Genomic DNA, 19,326 nt, shown 5'->3' with positions numbered 1-19,326 from the left:
TTCATAATATGAATACAAAACAAAACGTTTATTAATCAGTTTATTTGTTTACATTCACATTATGCACGTGCAGACTCAAGCAAAACTTACATGAATGTTGTCATTCATACACAGCATGTCATAATATGAATTTGGATTAACAGAAAATACTTGAAAATAGCAACTTGAGATGAACACACGAGATAAAAATGTAACATTTATAGAAATTTGTGAATGATAAATAACCTGCTCAAATTCCAATAATAACGTCTTAAAATATTCAGATCCAAAGGATAATTCCTCTAATTTACACACGGGAAAAATCTACAACTACAAGAACAAATGCTACTGGTATCATCTGCAATAGTAAAAGAAAAATCCCAAACGTAATGCTACATGACAGGATGAAGATAAAAAAATAAAAAAAAAAAGGAAAAAAAGTTTTCTAATAGGTATTCCCACCCACAATAAATCACTAGCTGTACTTGTTGATTGAATTGCTTTTCACTCATGGAAGTGGGGACTCATTGTACGCATCCTCTCCAATGTCCTCCTCAAACTTCACTTTAGCATCATCCGCATCCAGCTGCAAGACATAATGAAGTAAAGGCAACTTAAATGGGCTGAGGAGCATAAAGTATATGGCCTGCTCCATTCACCAATCCAGATCTCTAAGATTTTACATTATCAAGAGTCCTGTAGCTCTAGCTCATTTAGCACATTGATGTGACTGTTCTTTTGCATGGGAAGTATGTAAATTTGAATGCTATTTTGTTACTTATTTTATTAAATACTTGGCCATACCCTGGGTATGTCCAAACATTTTTTCTGCCACTGTAAAAGTAAAACAATTATAAATTCTTTAAAAATAAAAAACGTCTTTTTACTTAAACTACAAATAACCTGGCGCATCTTTTCGATTTGAAAATGTGCCCGCCCCGATTTACACGATGGAAAGTCCTGGAGCTCTGTTATTAATTTAGCTCTTTCTCCATAAAGGTGGTTTATCAAAACAGGAAAACAGGAGCCCGAATTTAAACCTATGATCTTTAGAGTGTGGGCTATGTTTGCTAATTATTTTTACACAGGGCCATTGGCTATTGATTATAAATCATATAAGCAAAGAGTGAAATATTATTTAATTATTAAAACAAACTACACTTAAACAATGAAAAATTACATAATGATGAAAATAATTGTTGTGCCTTGAAATTTGCCCAGGCCATAAAGGGAATTATTCAAAATGACAACAATATAAAGGAGTGTTTTGTGCACTTACGCATTTCATTTCCATGGTTGAGAAGAGTGTGCCAGTCATTACCATGCGCAGTGGCACGGTGAGCAACAGGACAAAAGGCAGTGCTAAGGAGAAGGGACTCATTTTCACTACCCATAGTACAGCCAGACACACCAGCTGGATCAGCGTAAAAAGATGCATGCGCATTGTCGACACCTATGTAAACAACAAAACAAAACAAAACAAAAACACATGACTAAAGTCCTGAATACAACAAATCACGGTGTCAGATGGCTGATTAATGTGATGTCACAATCCTATATTATGTTTGAACAATAATAATCCACTGATTTTGTAACAGTCAAAGTAAGAGGAGTAACTTGGAAGAAGATGCGTACCCGGGTAGCGTATGCGTCAGATGGATGGTATTTCTTGGGGGTGATCAAAAGGAGCATTCGATCCCACATTTGGATTCCGCTCAGGGATGTGACACCCATGTAAAGGAAGATTCCAAAAAGAGCTGTCATTGGGATCATCTTCAGAATGGGTTCCATGTAGATAGAGACACCTGAAACATAGAATTCAAAATGTTTAATTCAATCATATTCTGTACCACTTATCCTCACAATGGTCGCAGGGGTACTGGAGCCTATCCCAGCTAACTATGGGCAGGAGGCAGAGTACATCCTGAACTGGTTGCCAGCCAACCGCAAAGCACATATATTGAAACAACCATTTGCAAATGACACTCATTGGGAATTTAGAATGTTCAATCGGCTTACCATGTATGTTTTCGGAATTTGGGAGGAAAATAAAGTACCTCGAGGAAACCCACGCGGAGAACATGTTAACTCCACAGTGGAAGGCCAGAGCCTTCAGATTGAACCCTTGATCTCAGAACTGTAAGACGGACGTACTACCCACTCATCCACCTAAATATGTGTAATGTGATTTAAAATCCTACAAGTCACATTATTTCTCATTTCTGTTTTATCCCTGGCTTCAGTCACTCATGGGAGATCATGGGAGATGTCAATGAAATGACATCCATGTCTGTGCAGAGCACTGTAAGAAGTAAAAAGCCTGAAAAATAATTTTGAGTGAGATACAAGTGCCTTATGGTGGCAGTAAACTCAATTCAACTAACAACACCTGCTTCCTAATGCCACTTCACTCACTTGAATTGCTTCAGGAGTGTCCACCACGTTTAAAAGTCTGCATTTTTAAGCCTTTTTTGTTGCTAATGGATTGCAGGAACCCCAACTGTGTCAGAATCAAAGCTAAGTGTGCTGATACATTTTTGGTCTCTTAAAAATGTCTATGAAACGTATCCTGTAGAAGTAGTAGTAGTCTTTGTCGATTTGTTTCCTATCGTTGGTAACTATGTACTAATGGGTATGGCTTTCTTTGTAAATAAAGTGGGAAGAAAATGGCTGATATGTCATTTTCGTAGCTATCGTGACTAAGAAAAGATGTCAACATTGTAGTCTGTGTTGATGCAATATTTAATATTTTTAATATTATTCACTTTGTAGCAAGAGCAAACAACAGCAGACAGAGCTGATACAGTATTTACATTTAAGTTACAATAAAGTTTGGCTTGATAAATTCGGCTGCCCTTTAAACATACAGTGGGGAGAACAAGTATTTGATACACTGCCAATTGGTTTTCCCATTGTGAGTGTATCTAATACTGCCAATGGGTTTTCCCATTGTGAGTGTATCAAATACTTGTTCTCCCCACTGTAGGTCATCACAAGTTAAAAAAAAAAAAAACCATCACATTACAGAAATGAAATGCTTCTCAATTTGCGTACTTACCGACCAAGATGGCAACCAGAATGCCACTGATACGTTGTTCCACAACCTTTTCAATTTCTGGTTTGGGGCCCTTAGACATGACAGTGAGTGCATTGGCATGCGTGACAGAGCGCACTGTAGCAGCACTCAGCCAGGGAACTCCAAATATGGATGAGATGCCACCCATAACGACAAGCAGAAGCAGGTCAAAATGGAAACCAGAGCCTTTGACCATCTTCCTCTCTGGTTTGCTAACAATCAGCCTGCGTGAGGTATAAACCAAAATTTCAGCAAAAAATGTTTGCAATTCTCAGGAAACGTTGTTTGATCATCACACACGTGGTAATCTGGGACTCGAGGAAGATGAGGATGAAGACGAGCAGTGCAGGGACGCAGGAGGCGGCCATCATCCAAATGGGGAACGGCTTTTTCTCTCCCATTGGTTTAATGAACCAGCCGCGGGCATCAGGGTTGGTCACCTGGACACCTTTTGGCACGACCAGTTTCTGCAGGAGACCAACATCACTTTCACATTTGTACACACGACATATAACACGCTTAAAATCACTTGCCTGAGTGTAAGTATGCTTAACACTGATATCCACAGCAATCATGACGAAAATAGCAATGGGGACTCCGAAATCTCCAATCAAGCGTCGTAGCTGTGACGAGAACATTGGTCAGGAAAACACAATGGGAGCAAATTCTAATTTAATTTTAACTTACCCAACCGGGCAGATATGTGCCATTCTTGAACTGACGTAAAAAGTAAGCGATGAAAAAGCAGCCCAACATAAGGCACAAGGAGAGCAGGGCTGTGTTAGGATAAGCATCCTTGATCGGCGCATTGCGAACGAGTATTGTGCCATTGGTAGTAATGTTGTAGTAGCTGTCGAAGGGGCTTTCCAGGGTGTCATTCAGAATTTTGTAGTTCAAATTCAAAGGGTGGGCCTTGAAGATCTGTGCAAGAGAGGACACTGTAAGGCTAAGATTTAGGGAGCAGGATGAGTTATAGGTACTGTAGGTTTAGGACTAGGTTTAGTCATGTGGCTTAACTATTTCAATGCCAACGACTTGAAAAGTGTTCAATTGGAATCCAAACATTGAGTTCCATTGATGAATTTTGTTGTCAACTACATTTTTAATGGGGTGATTGGGGTAAAGTCTTGTGCAGGTCTGCTTTGATTATCAAGATGAGAAAGTACTGGACTAGTGGAAAAAGAGTGTGAACAGGCATTTTTACCTGATGAAAGAAGAAAGTTATCTTTCAATTGGTGTTTATTTAGTCATAAATACTAAAACTTGTTTTTTGTGGCTGCGTGAAAGGTTAAATGTACGATAATGTTGTTTGTTTGGGATCAGGTTATTGGCAAAATTTAGGCATATGAGTTGGGAATGAGCTTTAAAAGAAGGGGCTCAAGGTCTGTCAGAATTAAAGGTGAGCATGAGGAGTTAAGGTGCGACATAAATGAGCGTAACGGTTAGGAATTTTGTTATGTGAAAAGTCGCGGTAGGTTTTTGGGATGAGGGTAACCACAGCGCAAGTATACATAAAACAAGCACGGCATGACTGAATAAAATGACATAGTAATGATAAGATGAATCCAGTGAGGGAAACCTTAAAGAGTTTATTGAAGGTCTCGTAGATGAAGATGAGGGAGATGAGGATGGAGAAGATTTCCTGGGTGAATCGGGAGATGAAACGAACCAGGAAGCTGCCCTCCACTGCCACAATGATCACCACAATTATGATGAGCCACATACCCACCCAGATGCGACCCACAATGTACTCAATATCCTGTGATTTGCAGAACTGTTGCATGGGATGGACAAAGCATGCACACATGAGGATAAGGCACGAGGAGGAAATGGTTTTACTCAAGGTGGATCCGTACACTGTAAAAAGCCTCCTCAAAGAGCAGCAGCGGTCCGGAAAAACCAAGAACCAGGACAGGCTGTGCGGCGATGATGCAAAAGATGACACCCTGGATGCTAGTGGAGATCATTAGCTCTGACACACCCATCATCCTCTCTGTTTTATCAGCTAGGACAAATGAAAATAGTTTAAAACACTGTGCATTAAGAGATTAATTTCAAATACATTATACAAGATGTTTGAAGATAATTGCTTAAAAACATGATGCATGGTAACTCCGTAGTACAGTACTCAATTACAGCTACAAACTATTATTATTATTTCTTTTAAAACATTTTACTTTTTATTTTTATTAGGGCTGTCTAACGATTAACATTTTTAATCGAGTTAATCACAGCTTAAAAATTAATTAATCGTAATTAATCGCAATTCAAACCATCTATAAAATATGCCATATTTTTCTGTAAATTATTGTTGGAATGGAAAGATAAGCCACAAGACGGATATATACATTCAACATACTGTACATAAGTACTGTATTTGTTTATTATAACAATAAATCAACAAGATGGCATTAACAATAACATTCTGTTAAAGCGATCCATGGATATAAAGACTTAGTTCTTAAAAGATAAACGTTAGTACAAGTTATAGAAATTTTATATTAAAACCGCTCTTAATGTTTTCGTTTTAATAAAATTTGGAAAATTTTCAATCAAAAAATAAACTTGTAGCTCGCCATTTTTGATGTCAATAATTGCACAATTCTCATGGTGCTGAAACCCATAAAATCAGTCGCACCCAAGCGCCAGCAAAGGGCAACAAAACTCCAAAAAACACAAGTAACAAGTGCGCATGACACTGTGCTGTCATTTTAATCTGTTGGAGCCGGGCATGTGCGTTAATTGCGTCAAATATTTTAACGTGATTAATTTAAAAAATTAATTACCGCCCGTTAACGGGATAATTTTGACAGCCCTAATTTTTATTATTTGGCATTTATATTTTAAAAGGCATCAAGCAATGCACTTGGATGAGTCACCTCTCATTCGCATTGATTTCTATTTTAAATTATGGTATAAATGGTATGGTTTTCTCTGTAGAGTGTCAAATCTACATGACATTTATTTTTACTTTACATGGATTAAAATAATATAACTGGATGCCAATATTTAGGCTATTTGGCTACTGGGCTACACAGAGGAACTGAAACCAAAATAATTACCATCCATGGAGGAAAAATTAGAAGATAGGTCACACCCCTTAAGGACACAAACAAAATTAAAGTAGGAACAGTTAAAGTAACAAAGGAAAAAAAATGGTGTTGTCAGGGAGCCTTTCAAATGATTTAATGTACTGTATTAATGAATGACACCAGTCGAACACTCAATTATGGATCATTTGTTTAAATTCAGAAAAGCTCAGGCACTGGTGCTACATAAGCTGTACTCTAAACCCAAACTACTAGTTTTTTTTTTATCTTAATCAGATCACTATAAAAGACATCCTGCATTATTTGCTTCTGTGGGATTCCAATAGACCTACCTAAAAGTCCTCCGAAAGTGATGGCTGGTGACAGAGCGGCAAAGTAGATGAAGATAACTGCAGCCATGACTTGAGGATTAAGGCCGTCCGTGTAGTCGCTGATGTAGTGGCGATAGCGACGCTTGATGTCTTTTACCATGCCACCAAAAGGAAAACCTGTACGGGCCAGGGGGTCTTCTCTGGGTGGCTCCGGGGCTTTTGGAACTGGATGCATGAATGAGATACTGAAGTTCTTTGGTCTTGGCCTTTTTATAATTTGGCCTACCTTTCACCCTGTCACCGAAGGCCAGACGGTTGTCGGTGGGGCGCAGTCTGTCCTGCAGCATTTTCTTCTGAAACTTGATGATGGGCTCCAGCATCCCAAGGTCTTGGATCTCCGTAGGAGGAATGACGATGCTGCAGTCCATGAAGTCAGCGATGGCGTTGGTCAGATCCTGGTCAGTCTGCGCCAGGAATGCCTCCAAACAGAACACCTGGTGAAGCAAAGCTGATAATGTTAACTCCTTGTTATCACTATTACTGTAGTGATACAGCGGTTGTGATAATTCAAGATTTTGTCCCAATCATACCCTACCCTAAATACTGTATATTGTTGACTCTTTGAAAAACAAGCACAAAATGTTTGTCAATCTTCCTTACCCAGTCAGCCATCAGAGTGCCCATTGCACGACCGCTCTCGCTGTAGTCCATACCACTCTGGCTGGGGCCTACTAAGATGAACACGAAGCGTACGGGGATGGGACATTCAAGTGCAGAATCCATCACCACGGAATCTCTCAGTCGAACAAAAGCCACCACTGGCTTCTCCAGGAGATCCAGGGAACCTTAGGGTAACATTCTTTTGGTTGTGCAATACCTTTAACCTCCAAATGTTTGCGCATGGTGAGGAGATACCTGAGAGGACAATAGAGGCCTCCATGTTGTCAGAATTATCCCTCTGCAAAAATGAAAAAAAGTGGGACCAGTGATGGAATTTTGGAATATTTATTTTGGAGGTTCAGATAATGAGGACCTTTACCTTGTTAGAAACAGAAAATGTCTGCATCTCGATGTCCCCAGAGGGTGTGACCACAGGTCTGTCAGATTGGCTGGAAGGAAGAACAAAAAGGCCTTCTTAACAAGTGAGTTACTTTTTTTTTTTTTTTTTTTTTTTTTAAATAACTTGAACCTATTTTTTCCTATTACAACCCAGCTTAGTGTCCATTCAATATTTACATTGTAATGGGTTAAACCTTTTAAGAAGGGATTTCCCAGCCATGAAGGTGGCCAAAAGTTAACAGTTGTTGTTCTCAACTATGTTACCTGCGGCGCATGAGGAGTGCTCTCAGCAAAGCGTCCCGATCGCTCAATCGGATCTCATTCTTGTTGACAAGTGCGTCCACCACCTTCTCAGCCACAGATGACAAACTGCTAGCATTCAGGTCAAAGATGACAGCACCTGTGTAATAATAAATAATGTCAACATTAGAATTAAAACAGAGCCTAATAAGTAGCTACTAAAGAAGAAAATAGGTCGATTTTCTCATTTTACAGGTTCTCTTATTCATCTTAACGAACAGGAGATGGCGACATACAATTCAGGAACAAAAAAGCAGCAGTGGAAAAAACAAGTGGAGGAATTGTGGACATCAGAACTCACTGTACATTAGTGTGAGGAACCTTGGTCTTGTAAGCGAAACAGTATTTGTCCACAGTGTTCACAAAGTAGACAAAACACAGTGCTATGGGGACAACAAATGATTATGTGTGACGATGTGAGAAGAACAGATGTATGTTTATATGAATAAAATGAAATATACGGTATATTTATATTACTTTGATCAGTTTGAGGACATTTTGACTTATCTCATTAATTACACATGTATTAAAAAAAGTTCTATCTCGTGAAATTTATAGCCCACATTGAGGACATGTTTTTTTTTTTTTTTTTTTTTAACAACATAACAACACACTGTAAAACATTCAGATTCACATTCTAGGTGTAATTTTGACATTGTAATTCACTTCAAATGTATTTTGTTACAGAAATTCCAATCAACTTCAAGTACTTTGTTGTTCTCTTTGAAGGTATTGTGGTTCATTCTCAGCACATTGTACTCTGAAGGAAACTGGACTCCACAAGCCAGGGCATTTTGGTCCTTTTTGAGTACACTCCTGGCAACCTTAAGCGTATTTAGGCCTACTTTGAAAATATACTGGCTCACTTTTGAAATATTTCGGTCCATTTTAGGGCATTCTTGCTTATTTTGAGGACATTCTAGTTCCTTTTAGCATCATCATGGTCCTCTTTGAGAGCATGCCTATACACTTTGAGAGCATTTATGTCTTCTCTGGGAGGATTGTAGTCCTCTTTAGGGACCTACTGATCCACTTAGGAGAATTTTTTCAGGGCATTCTTATCAATTGGAGGACACTCAAGTTATTCTAGTCTGACAATGTGATGCACTCTGAGGTAATTTTGATTTACCTTTATAATCTTTTTCACTTGGAGGACTTTTTGGATCACAAAAGCTAAATCTACTGAAAGTACATTCAGGTCTATTTTAACCCATTTGTTGCCACTGCCAGCCCTTCCAATTCAAATCAATTGGGGATCCATTGGAGCCAATAGGACTGAAACATCACTGCTTTCAGTTCAAATGGATTGGACGCCTGTCACAGTCATTGGCAGTGAATGCGTTAAAGACGTGAAATGAGATTGACCTACCGTAATTTTCGGACGATAAGTCTCCACCAACCAAATTTGACACGAAAACGGCATTTGTTCATAGATAAGCTGCACAGGACTATCACTCGCAGCTGTCCCGACTGTATTATGGGATATTTACACCAAAAGATATTAACCGGTAACACTTTATTTGACAGCGGTGTTATAAGACCGTCATTATTATGACATGAGACTATCATGAGCATTAACAAATGCTTATGACAGATGTCAGTCAGTGTCATCCAGCAAAATAACTCACTTTTGAATAGATGTAAAAGATCCGAGCTGGACATAATTTGAGTTAGTGACAATATTTGCCGGATGACACTTAATTACATCTGTCATAAGAATTCATTAATGCCTATGACAGTGTCAAGTCAAAATTATGCAAAATTAGCCACTGTCAAATAAAGTGTTACCTTTTAACCCAAAGAATTCAACAGTTAAGCCGCACTGGACTATAAGCTGCAGGATTCAAAAGGAGGGAATAAAATAGCGGCTTATTGTCCAAAAATTACGGTACTTTGGTCCATCTAAAATAAAGGCTGTTTTAATCCTGTCATGAAGTCTAAATTCACCTGTGCTTATGGTTTTGCGTAGTTGGATGAGACTCTTGAAGGTCAGGTAGGACATGTGGGATGGTCCCCATTTTCCTGTAGTGGCATTGAAGTTCTCCTCAAAGCCCACCCATCGGCCTGTTTCCTGCCAGGTGTTTCCCGATAGCTCATTCAGTTCCACATATGCCTGCGATTCAAAGTGTCTTTTCAGTTAGTTACCAAAGTCAGATCAAGACACTGTCTTAAGATTGTGAACTGACCTGAGCGTCTCCTCTGGTGGTGGCATTGGTGTTCAAGTTCAGGAAGGCTGAAAGAACCAAGTGAAGTATCAATCAAAAAGTCACAAAAGAACGGTGGGATGACCCTACCATCTGAATTACTGGGAACGATGTACGTTTCCGAGGGCGTGGCCTTGTTGTTCTTCCCATTATCCACATCGCACATATCACCACGTTCTGCTGGAGTCCTCCTGGTGTGGAAGTGTTAAAATGGCAGTCAAACAAACAAACAAACAAACAAACAAACAAACAAACAAACAAACAAACAAACAAACAAACACTCAAACCAAAGTCTGGTCCACTTTTTGATACTTTGATAATTCTAGTTAAAGTTAAGGACATTCTGGCCCATATTAAATATATTATAATCAATTTGAACGACTTTTGGGTCCACTTTAGGAAGATCATGAATGATTTCAACAATACATACTGGTCCTTCTAAAAAAATTTAGCATATTGTGATAAAGTTCATATTTTCTGTAATGAACTGATAAACATTAGACTTTCATATATTTTATATTCATTACACACAACTGAAGTAGTTCAAGCCTTTTATTGTTTTAATATTGATGATTTTGGCAAAAAAGTCAAGAAAAACAAACCAAAAATCCCTAGCTAAAAAAATTAGCATATCATGAAAAGGCACTCTAAAGAAGCTACTAACCTAATCATCTGAATCAACAAATTAACTCAAAACCCCTACGGAAGATTCCTGAGGCTTTTGAAAACTCCCAGCCTGGTTCATTACTCAAAACCACTATCATGGGCAAGAATGCCGACCTGACTGCTGTCCAGAAGGCCATCATTGACACCCTCAAGCAACAGGCTAAGACACAGAAAAAAAAATTCTGAGCTAATAGGCTGTTACCAGAGTGCTGTATCAAGGCACCTCAGTGGGAAGTCTGTGGGAAGGAAAAAGTGTGGCAGGAAACGTTGCACAACCAGAAGAGGTGACCACACCCTGAGAAAGATTGTGGAGAAGGGCCGATTCCAGACCTTGGGGGACCTGCAGAAACAGTGGACTGAGTCTGGAGTAGAAACATCCAGAGCCACCGTGCACAGGCGTGTACTGGAAATAGGCTACAAGTGCCGTATTCCCCAGGTCAAGCCACTTTTGAACCTGAAACAGCGGCAGAAGCGCCTGACCTGGGTTACAGAGAAGCAGCACTGGGCTGTTGCTCAGTGGTCCAAAGTACTTTTTTCAGATGAAAGCAAATTTTGTATGTCATTCGGAAATCAAGGTGCCACAGTTTAGAGGAAGACTGGGGAGAAGGAAATGCCAAAATGCCTGAAGTCCAGTGTCAAGTACCGACAGTCAGTGATGGTCTGGGGTGCCATGTCAGCTGCTGGTGTGGGTCTACTGTGTTTTATCAAGGGCAAGGTCAATGCAGCTAGCTATCAGGAGATTTTGGAGCACTTCATGCTTCCATCTGCTGAAAAGCTTTATGGAGATGAACATTTCATTTTCCAGCACGACCTGGCACCTGCTCACAGTGCCAAAACCACTGGTAAATGGTTTACTGACCATGGCATTACTGTGCTCAATTGGCCTGCCAACTCTCCTGACCTGAACCCCACAGAGAATCTGTGGGATATTGTGAAGAGGAAGTTGAGAGACACCAGACCCAACCCTGTGGATGAGCTTAAGGCCGCTATTGAAGTATCCTGGGCCTCCATAACACCTCAGCAGTGCCGCAGGCTGATTGCCTCCAGGCCACGCCGCATTGAAGCAGCCATTTCGGCAAAAGGATTCCCGACCAAGTATTGAGTGCATAGCTGATATAATTAATTGAAGGTTGACTTTTTTTGTATTAAAAACACTTTTTTGGCTCGGTCGGGTGAAATATGGTAATTTTTTAGCAAAGGATTTTTGGTTTTTCTTGATTTTTTTTGCCAAAATCATCAATATTAAAACAATAAAAGGCTTGAACTACTTCAGTTGTGTGTAATGAATCTAAAATATATGAAAGTCTAATGTTTATCAGTACATTACAGAAAATAATGAACTTTATCACAATATGGTGCTAATTTTTTGAGAAGGACCAGCACTTCGAGGAAATTTTCTGGTTTCAGCTGCAATTCTGTATATAGCCACACGAGAGCAGTATCTATCTTATTACAAGTTCTAGGTTTCTGAACTTGTTCCTGGTTTAGCAACTAGGCTGTACGCCAATTTTCGGCCACAAGATGGCGGCAAATGTTCCATTATCTGACTTTAGTGGAGAAAATTCAATTTATTGGACTACAGCAGGGGTGGGCAAACTATTTCACAAAGGGCTACGGTGGGCGAAGATTTTCATTCCAACTGACCAAGGGGTCACTTTTTCACCAATTTGGTGCTGCCTTGAAGTCAGGTGCTTCTTGTTTTGGCAGAAACCTCATTGAACTGTCATTGCTGGCACTGTTGGAACAAAAATGTGCATCCCAGTGGGCCATGAGGACTGGTTGGACATTCCTGGACTACAGCCATCAGAAGACAATGCTACTGACTATTTTTATTTTTCGGTTTGTCACATACATCTCTATATAGCTAGTACTTTGTATTCATGCATATACAATTTGCTTTTCGCACCTGCATTATTATTCATGTCCAGTTACCAATTACAATGCTAAAAACCTTTGACGTATACATTTATTCACATAGTTGGCATTTACAGTCGCAGCTCCAGGCCATCGAATACAACTAGGGTTGCCACCTGTCCCTTAAAATAGGGAACAATCTGAAATTGTGAATTAAATGTTGCGTTCCGTATTGAACTAATAAGGAATATAAATGAATAGATACATTTCTATGCATTTTAGGAGTTTTGGGGATGTCCCTTTTTTCTCTGCCTGTACAGCTTTGGGCGCGAGGGGGGCGTCCCACATTTCTTATTTCTGAAAGGTGGCAACCCTAAATACAACACTACTGAAAAAGCTTGCTGCTCTTTTTATTCATTTCTTTATGAGATATATTATACTGTGCACTTTTAATTATTCTTCATTAATGTATTTATTAGGGCTGTCAAAATTAGCGCGTTAATGGGCGGTAATCAATTTTTAAAAATTAATCACGTTAAAATATTTGACGCAATTAACGCACATGTCCCGCTCAGACAGTATTCTGCCTTTTGGTAAGTTTTACAGCAAGGCTTTTTGTGCTGTCTAACAGCGAACTCTTGTGGTCGCTTTGCGACATGGTTTGTTTTCTTGCCAGTTCAATATGGCTGCACGACGTCTCGGGCTGACGCCTACGTTGTAATGTTGTGCTTATATGATCCTTGGACAAGATTTGTCCGTAAGTATGGTTGTTGTAAAGAATGTGCATATTATGTTAGTAAGCTAAATGTTATATTTTTTGTATGAGACGCTTTTTGTTGATGTTTAGTTAACCTGTATAGCATGCTAAGCTAACGTTGTTGCTAATGCAATGCTTGTGTACTTTTTTTTTTGTAGTTTTACGACGGTCTAAAGAGGACAATGGTTTGAGGCATTTTATTAATAAATCAGATGAAAAAGGAAGAAGTCTGATTATTAAGGCATCGTTCACTCACTGTCCAGCTTTGGAAAAAGTGACGCTTCGGAGTGAGGACAGCATAGACAGATTTAAATGACAGTAGAGTGAAATGCCCACTACAGTCCTTATGAACCGTATGTTGAATGTATATATCCATCTTGTGTCTTATCTTTCCATTCCAACAATTTATTTTACAGAATATATATATAATTTACAGAAAAATATGGCATATTTTATAGATGGTTTGAATTGCGATTAATTGCGATTAATTACGATTAATTAATTTTTAAGCTGTAATTAACTCGATTAAAATTTTTAATCGTTTGACAGCCCTAGTATTTATATTTCGATGATAATACAAAATTGCTGATTACTGTTGCTACTATTGAACTTCGTTATATCTTATCTATTTAGCCATGTAAAATTTGGCAATCCCCACCACATTTTTATATAACAAGTCATGACTACGGTACTCATACTGATGATCCCTTCTGGAACCATTAACTTCTTTTAATCTTTAACCTATTTTAGTGTGAAATGACTGTATTTCCTAAACGCAATTTATGAATGCTTGGTTATCGTGACTCACATTCTCAATGGAGAGGGGAGGAAGGCGGAATCATGGTCTTCATATGATATGTCACTGGTCTGCAGGGAGGAGAAATGATTTCATACTGTTGCGTGTATGTGTGTGTGTAAAAAGTTGTGTTGGATCCAAGGGAATTTTATGTAAACAAACAAACATAAAAACCCTTCGACGACAAACACCAACCTCGCCACAAGTGAAGCTGTTGTCCATTGCTGTTTTCTGAATAGACACTTTCAGCTACTTTGGTGCATTACCTAGGCGAAATGTGGTTAAGTAAAACAAAAAAACAAACAAAAAGTTATAGTTTTTCTCTTTTATAAAACGTACTGTCACAACATAACGGTAGCACACATGGATCTGTGACATGAACATAGTCACTTCAATTTAATCTGCAGACCTATGGCTCAAGACAGATAATCAGCCGTTACGAACTATGTTCTATCTCGGAGTTACACCCTTGTGTTTTCTGTCTTCATGAAGGACTTGAGCGCAGAAAAATAAACAACTAATAAAAATAAATTGGCGTGCTAGGAAGCTTTTAATCATTAACTGATGAATTTTCAATCAGTTTTTAGTAGAACAGTGGATTTACAATCAAAACAAATATTAGAAATTTGCAAAGTGGTCAATGTTTAGACTGGCAAAAAACAGATTAGATTCATGAACATAGAGGATGTTATCCTATAAAAAATAAGACACAGTAGTACAGATCGAAGAAACAGTATGCATTATAGTCGATTAAATTTAGGGTTATAGTTTGCCAGTTAGGTGTACTCTTGGAAACTCGGGTTGGGGACTAAATTAACTATAATTCAGGGACAAGGTATTTGAGGTAAAGACTAAAATTATGTAAGGAAAGTTTTGGAGACTATGCGTGAACAATTATGGATTCCAAATTCAGTCTTAAGCGACTATTGGTTTAGGGGTTTGTCTTACAGACACCGGGTCCGAAAACTACGACTAAAGGACTGAGTGAAGGTTAGGTGAGAACTATGGGATATGGATAGATTTAGAGACAATAGGATTGCATTACAATGAATGAAAATGGGTTCGAGTATTGGTTAGGCATGATGGGTATGGAACAAAGGGTTACGCTTCTGAAATATGTAAAAATCTTATAGTAGTAGTATTATACAATTTTGCATCATAAAGTATATAACAAAAGGAATAAATATAAAGTAGGTGGGACCCTGGTCCAGAGTAGACCACACCCTTACCTGCGTACAGGTACTCCTGCCTGGTCTCCAACAGTTGTATGCGAGTCCACTATGAAAATGAACGATGACCAAGTGACAGTGATGAGACCCCACAGCAAAGAGCGGGAACACCCAAACCAAATCTACGTCAAACTGGTGAAAGTGCTGTACCCTGTAGGTCATATTGTTGCCTAGCAACCCTTCAAGGTTGGTGAAGATAATGCTTGACAGTGCACCAGCGTTATCATTCAGGGACACCTTGATGTGGGGATATCCCAGCCCTTGTTTGGCTACTCCGCCCTAACAAACCTGATGGAGCCACGTATGACGCCATGATCTTTGCTGCAGGAGGGGACACACGGGGGTAATGAAAGGGGCATTAGAAAGTATCATGTTGAAAATACGTCATCTTGTTGACATCTTTGGGATCCCCCCTAAAATGACAAAACATGTTATGATTAGAATTGGAAACTATGGGCTCAGGGCCGTGGTTTCGGCCCGAAGGAAATTGAGTGTGCGTTAGAGATAGTCTTCTCAACTACGAAATAACATAAGGGGCAAGTACTGACTGAAAATGGTTTTAGAATAATAGGTTAAGGGTTAAGAGTTAACATTTAAGATGTTTACTAGACCGTGAGGCTTGCAGACCATGGGTTATGGACGAAGACTTTGAGCCATCAAGTTCATGTTGGGGGACTGCCATCAACTTGGTTGCCTGAGTTCACCTTTGAAGATCAGATGAGTCCAAACTGGTCTGACCAGTTCTGTCACAAGCCTGTGGAATACAGAATTCAGCTAATGCATACAGTATAAATCTCAATCAAGACTTTTTCAGTCGGACTCCTCTGACAGATGCATTGCAGTCAATATTGTTTGTGAATGTGTCGATGAGACAGTTGCCTGTGATCAAATGTATCAACATTTAATTACCTCTGATCATTTAATGCAAATACACACCCACACATCCACACACACAAACTCAAAATTTTTTCCGAAATGTTTTGTTACAAACATGAACAAGTATCAGTGTTCATAAATTGAGTAAAATGTTGATGTACTGTAAGGATACCATTACTTTGGTAAACTTAGTTTTTACTCAAACATCATTACAGATTTGGGGTTGAAAGGAAGAGTCCTTCAATGTCTTATTATTATTATTTTTTTTTACAATAAGGATGTCATTTCTTTTCAATAAAATATTTATAAAAATGAAGAAAAGTGTTTAGATGGCATATTGTCGTCAAGACATTTATCATTTTCAGTAGAAAAGGAGACACCAATTTGAAGATACATGCAGGATTTTTAGGGGCACTGAACCATGTGTACACAAAGACCAAACAAAATTTTAAAAAATAAGATATTAAATCTCTTCCCACAATTTCTACCTGATATCAAGTGACCATCAAGTAGGACTTGTGCACACCCCAAAATGTAGACAAGCCAATCACACTGTTGTTTTTGGCAGGCCTTTTAATTTTCCCCTTATTCTTTATCTTTTGGACGATAATACTTATTAGTCTTAGTCATATTTTAGTCATCTCAAAACATGTTTGTCTTTTGTGTAGTTTTTCTTGACAAAAACGTAGGACCAATTTTGTCTAGTTTTAGTCGACGTTTACTAAAAATATTTTCATATTTGAATAAAAAAAAACTACTCCCAACATACATAAATTTTCCAACTATTTCGAATGAGCGTTGACAGGCAAGCATAGTGTCTACAAGGACAACGCCAACGTGATTCAACTAATCTATAAGTGTAGACAAAATGAACTCAATACAACTGTTTAAGGGGACGCTCGCTGTTAGCATTGCCCTAATGCTAACGGGAATGCTAATGCTTCGAGTTACATTTAGTGTGTGATGATCACTTAGCACAGACCTTTTAAGTCTAAAGCATCATTTTTTTTTCATTTATTCTCTCTGGCTAAGATAAGAAAACAAATATTACCGTGTGTGCAAGCCAGGAGACTGGAGAGCAGCAGCACGTCACATGAGTGACACAAGCAGACACTGCGTCGATGCAGGCTAACTACAGATAAAATGTCACACACTGTGAAAATGTGACTGAAACTCAGGCAAATTTTAATCTCGTTCATGTCTCGTCAGACAAAAACTGGCATTAGTCTCGTTATGTTTTATTCTCCCAAAACACATTTTTAGCCCGATATCCTCTTGTCATCATCTTGAAAAAAACTGTTCGTTGACAAAATATTTTCGTTATAGTCATTGTTGACGAAAACAACACTGCAATCACAGAATAGGACTTTAATAGCGTCCCTCACAGTTACTATGTTTTGTACTTAAGTGATTTGCTGTCATTGATACTTCGGACTTGTACAGTGCTGGCCAAAAGTATTGGCACCCCTGCAATTCTGTCAGTGAATGCTCAATTTCTTCCAGAAAATATTGCGATAACAAATGCTTTGGTAGTAATATCTTCATTTATTTTGTTTTCAATGAAAAAACACAAAATGGAAAAAAAAAAAAAAATCATTATCATTTCACACAAAACTCCAAAAATGGGTCAGACCAAAGTATTGGCACTCTCAGCCTAATACTTGGTAGCACAAACTTTAGACAAAATAACTGCAAACAACCGCTTCCGGTATCCATCCATGAGTTTCTTACAATGCACTGCTAGAATTTTAGGTCATTCTTCTTTGGCCAACTGCTCCAGGTCTATGAGATTTGAAGGGTGTCTTCTCCAAACTGCCATTTTCAGATCTCTCCACAGGTGTTCTATGGGATTCAGGTCTGGACTCATTGCTGGCCACTGTAGAAGTCACCAGTGCTTTCTCCCAAAGCATTTTCTAGTGCTTTTTGAAGTGTGTTTTGGGTCATTGTCCTGCTGGAAGACACATGACCTCTAAGGGAGACCCAGCTTTCTCACACTGGGCCCTACATCATGCTGCAAAATTTGTTGGTAGTCTTCAGACTTCATCATGCCATGCACACGCTCAAGCAGTCCAGTGTCAGAGGCAGCAAAGCAACCCTTAAACATCAGAGAACCTCCGCCTGCATGTTTGACTTTTGGGGACAGTGTTCTTTTCTTTGAAAGCCTCTAGCTCTACTTTTGTCTCATCTGACCAGAGAACATTCTTCCAACATGTTTTTGGCTTTCTCAGGTAAGTTATGGCAAACTACAGCCTGTTTTTTTTTATGTCTCTGGGTCAGAAGTGGGGTCTTCCTGGGTATCCTACCATAGAGTCCCTTTTCATTCACACGCCGACGGATAGTACGGGTTGACACTGTTGTACGCCAATGGATAGTACAGGTTAACACTGTTGTACCTTCGGACTCCAGGACAGCTTGAACTTGTGTGGATGTTAGTCGAGGCTCTTTATCCACCATCCGGATAATCTTTCGTTAAAATCTCTTGTCAATTTTTCTTTTCCTTTTCTTTACACTTATTAATGACACTGCGCAGGGTAGACACAGGAACATTCAGGTCTTTGGAGATGGACTTGTAGCCTTGAGATTGCCCATGCTTCCACACAATTTTGCTTCTCAAGTCCTGAGACAGTTCTTTGGTCTTCTTTCTTTTCTCCATGCTCAATGTGGTACACACAAGGACACGGGACAGAGGTTGAGTCAACTTTAATCAATTTTAACTGTCTGCATGTGTGATTTAGTTATTGCCACCACCTGTTATGTCCCACAGGTAAGTAACAGGTGTTGTTAATTACGCAAATTAGAGAAGATTCACATGATTCTTCAAAGGGTGCTAATATTTTTGTCTGGCCCATTTTTGGAGTTTTGTGTATAATTATCATCATTTAAATTTTTTCCACTCTCTTTTGTGTTTTTCATTACAAGCAAAATAAATGACGACATTACTACCAAAGCATTTGTATTTGCAATCATTTTCTAGGAGAAATTTAGCATTATCTGACAGAATTGCAGGGGTACCAATACTTTTGGCCAGCATTGTATGAGTTCTGGCAGAAAATTTGCCTGGTACACCAGACTCACCGCTGTTCCAGCTATTGAGTCTGGCCACCATTTACGCGGATACAATTTCCAGGGCGGAGCAAGCCACAGCAAACAGACAGCGGAGTGGACCAAT

General features: G+C 39.0%; 1 protein-coding gene across 1 annotated transcript; it reads right to left on the bottom strand.

Annotated features, from left to right (window-relative positions):
* Positions 1-27: 27 nt before the first annotated feature.
* slc4a1a (solute carrier family 4 member 1a (Diego blood group)) lies at positions 28-15,954 on the bottom strand. The gene is made up of 21 exons (XM_057861621.1): positions 15,282-15,954; positions 14,248-14,318; positions 14,065-14,123; positions 10,070-10,170; positions 9,962-10,008; positions 9,723-9,888; positions 7,740-7,875; positions 7,456-7,525; positions 7,332-7,374; positions 7,077-7,261; positions 6,703-6,910; positions 6,438-6,641; positions 4,912-5,060; positions 4,635-4,829; positions 3,743-3,976; positions 3,589-3,678; positions 3,356-3,522; positions 3,038-3,279; positions 1,615-1,784; positions 1,259-1,432; positions 28-565 (listed from the first exon to the last, which is right to left on the bottom strand). The coding sequence occupies exons 2-21, from the start codon at positions 14,272-14,274 to the stop codon at positions 488-490; spliced, it is 2,745 nt and encodes a 914-aa protein (XP_057717604.1). The 5' UTR covers positions 14,275-14,318; positions 15,282-15,954; the 3' UTR covers positions 28-487.
* Between the last annotated feature and the right edge of the window lie 3,372 nt (positions 15,955-19,326).

Source organism: Corythoichthys intestinalis, chromosome 16 (assembly GCF_030265065.1).
Source record: "Corythoichthys intestinalis isolate RoL2023-P3 chromosome 16, ASM3026506v1, whole genome shotgun sequence".
Taxonomy (NCBI): Eukaryota; Metazoa; Chordata; class Actinopteri; order Syngnathiformes; family Syngnathidae; genus Corythoichthys; species Corythoichthys intestinalis.
This window is presented reverse-complemented; position numbering and strand designations above follow the sequence as displayed.